The sequence below is a fragment of the Perkinsus marinus genome (assembly GCF_000006405.1).
Source record: "Perkinsus marinus ATCC 50983 genomic scaffold scf_1104296950202, whole genome shotgun sequence".
In the NCBI taxonomy this organism is placed as follows: domain Eukaryota; phylum Perkinsozoa; order Perkinsida; family Perkinsidae; genus Perkinsus; species Perkinsus marinus.
In genome coordinates, this window is record NW_003209713.1 from 1 (window position 1) to 1258 (window position 1258).

The window sequence follows — 1258 nt, forward strand, 5'->3', positions numbered from 1 at the left end:
ACTTCTACCCCGTGTACCAATTTCGGCAATTCAAAATACTCTATTAGTAATATTCTGAGCAACCAAAGGGTAGATTATGATATCAATACGTGTATCCATATTCTTACTGGAGAAAGCAAACACATATCCCAACACTACCATAAAAGACTCTCTTACTTCGGAATTTCATCGAGGCGATTCCAGGAACAGTTTATAGCGCCAATTCCGCTCTTCGCAACGATCTCTCGATCACCACCCGACAGATAGGACTTCCCCTCAGCAGATAAGAGGACGCCCTGAAAGGTCCGTAGACTTCATCGATTTCGATAAGACATTACTTGAAACGGAACATGGGGTTTCAACGCCTTGGCAGCACCTCTTTTAACCAGCCGCATGCCTGTGTCCTTCTTAGGGTCATTCTGATGGAACTCGAACATAACCAACCGTGGCTTCTTCTCGACGTGCAGCTGAGGAGCTGCTGTCGAGTCGGAGGGTTGTGATACCATGGATGAATAGCGCTTACCAGGGATCGAATCCGGGTGCTTATATAACACGACATCAACGTACGTTAGTAATCATTATTAACGACTATTAGCTGCAGTTTACTGATGGTTCTAGATTGAATAAAAAACAATACGACTTCTCCTAGGTTCAATAGTCCTCCCACCAGTGATTACTGTGAAAGCACCGCATCGGCGCTACCGATGCTGCAGCTCTCAGCAACAACAACAACAATACGAGTTCTTCTTAGTAGTAGAAAGAATGGTATCTCAATAGCTCCTACTACTCATCACACAGCTTAGGAGTAGCCTACGAGCGTTGGAACCTGGCGGGCATTGGTACCTAGGAATTAAATAATCATCTAATACCACACCTTCGTCACATCGTACATCCGGATGGAACTTCTGCATCTCCATTATGAAGTACTTGCGGAGTTGCATTTCATCAAGTTCAGGTTCGAGCTCAAATTGCAGGAAAACCTAAGCTCCGAATTTAACCGCTGAATCGAGGCAAACCTGATCCGACCTGATCTTTAGCAACAGTTTCAGTCCCTCGAATTCCCTTGAAAAAAGGGTGCTCCAGACATTCATCGACTGTGATGCGTTTACGAGGATTGAAAACGAGCATTCTGTCCAAGATGTCCAACGCCTCCACTGAAAATGAATTTTCATCAGGTGTAGTTTTATCGGTTGAAGAACCTACGGGAAGATCCTCTGAACTTCTCCCTGATGCCAGTCCCGCTGCGGCGCGTGAAGCATCTAATATACCTGGAGGAAAT

At 45.2% G+C, this 1258-nt stretch overlaps 2 protein-coding genes across 2 annotated transcripts; both read right to left on the reverse strand.

Annotated features, from left to right (window-relative positions):
* Positions 1–30: 30 nt before the first annotated feature.
* Positions 31–485, reverse strand: Pmar_PMAR008625 (conserved hypothetical protein; the record flags this gene model as incomplete). Its single annotated transcript, XM_002778260.1, has 3 exons — positions 31–106; positions 157–275; positions 318–485. 3 exons carry the CDS (start codon positions 483–485, stop codon positions 31–33), a joined length of 363 nt encoding a protein of 120 aa, XP_002778306.1.
* A 293-nt stretch (positions 486–778) lies between these two features.
* On the reverse strand, positions 779–1107 carry Pmar_PMAR008626 (hypothetical protein; the record flags this gene model as incomplete). The annotated part of the gene is made up of 3 exons (XM_002778261.1): positions 779–822; positions 863–959; positions 1006–1107. The coding sequence occupies 3 exons, from the start codon at positions 1105–1107 to the stop codon at positions 779–781; spliced, it is 243 nt and encodes an 80-aa protein (XP_002778307.1).
* Positions 1108–1258: the final 151 nt, after the last annotated feature.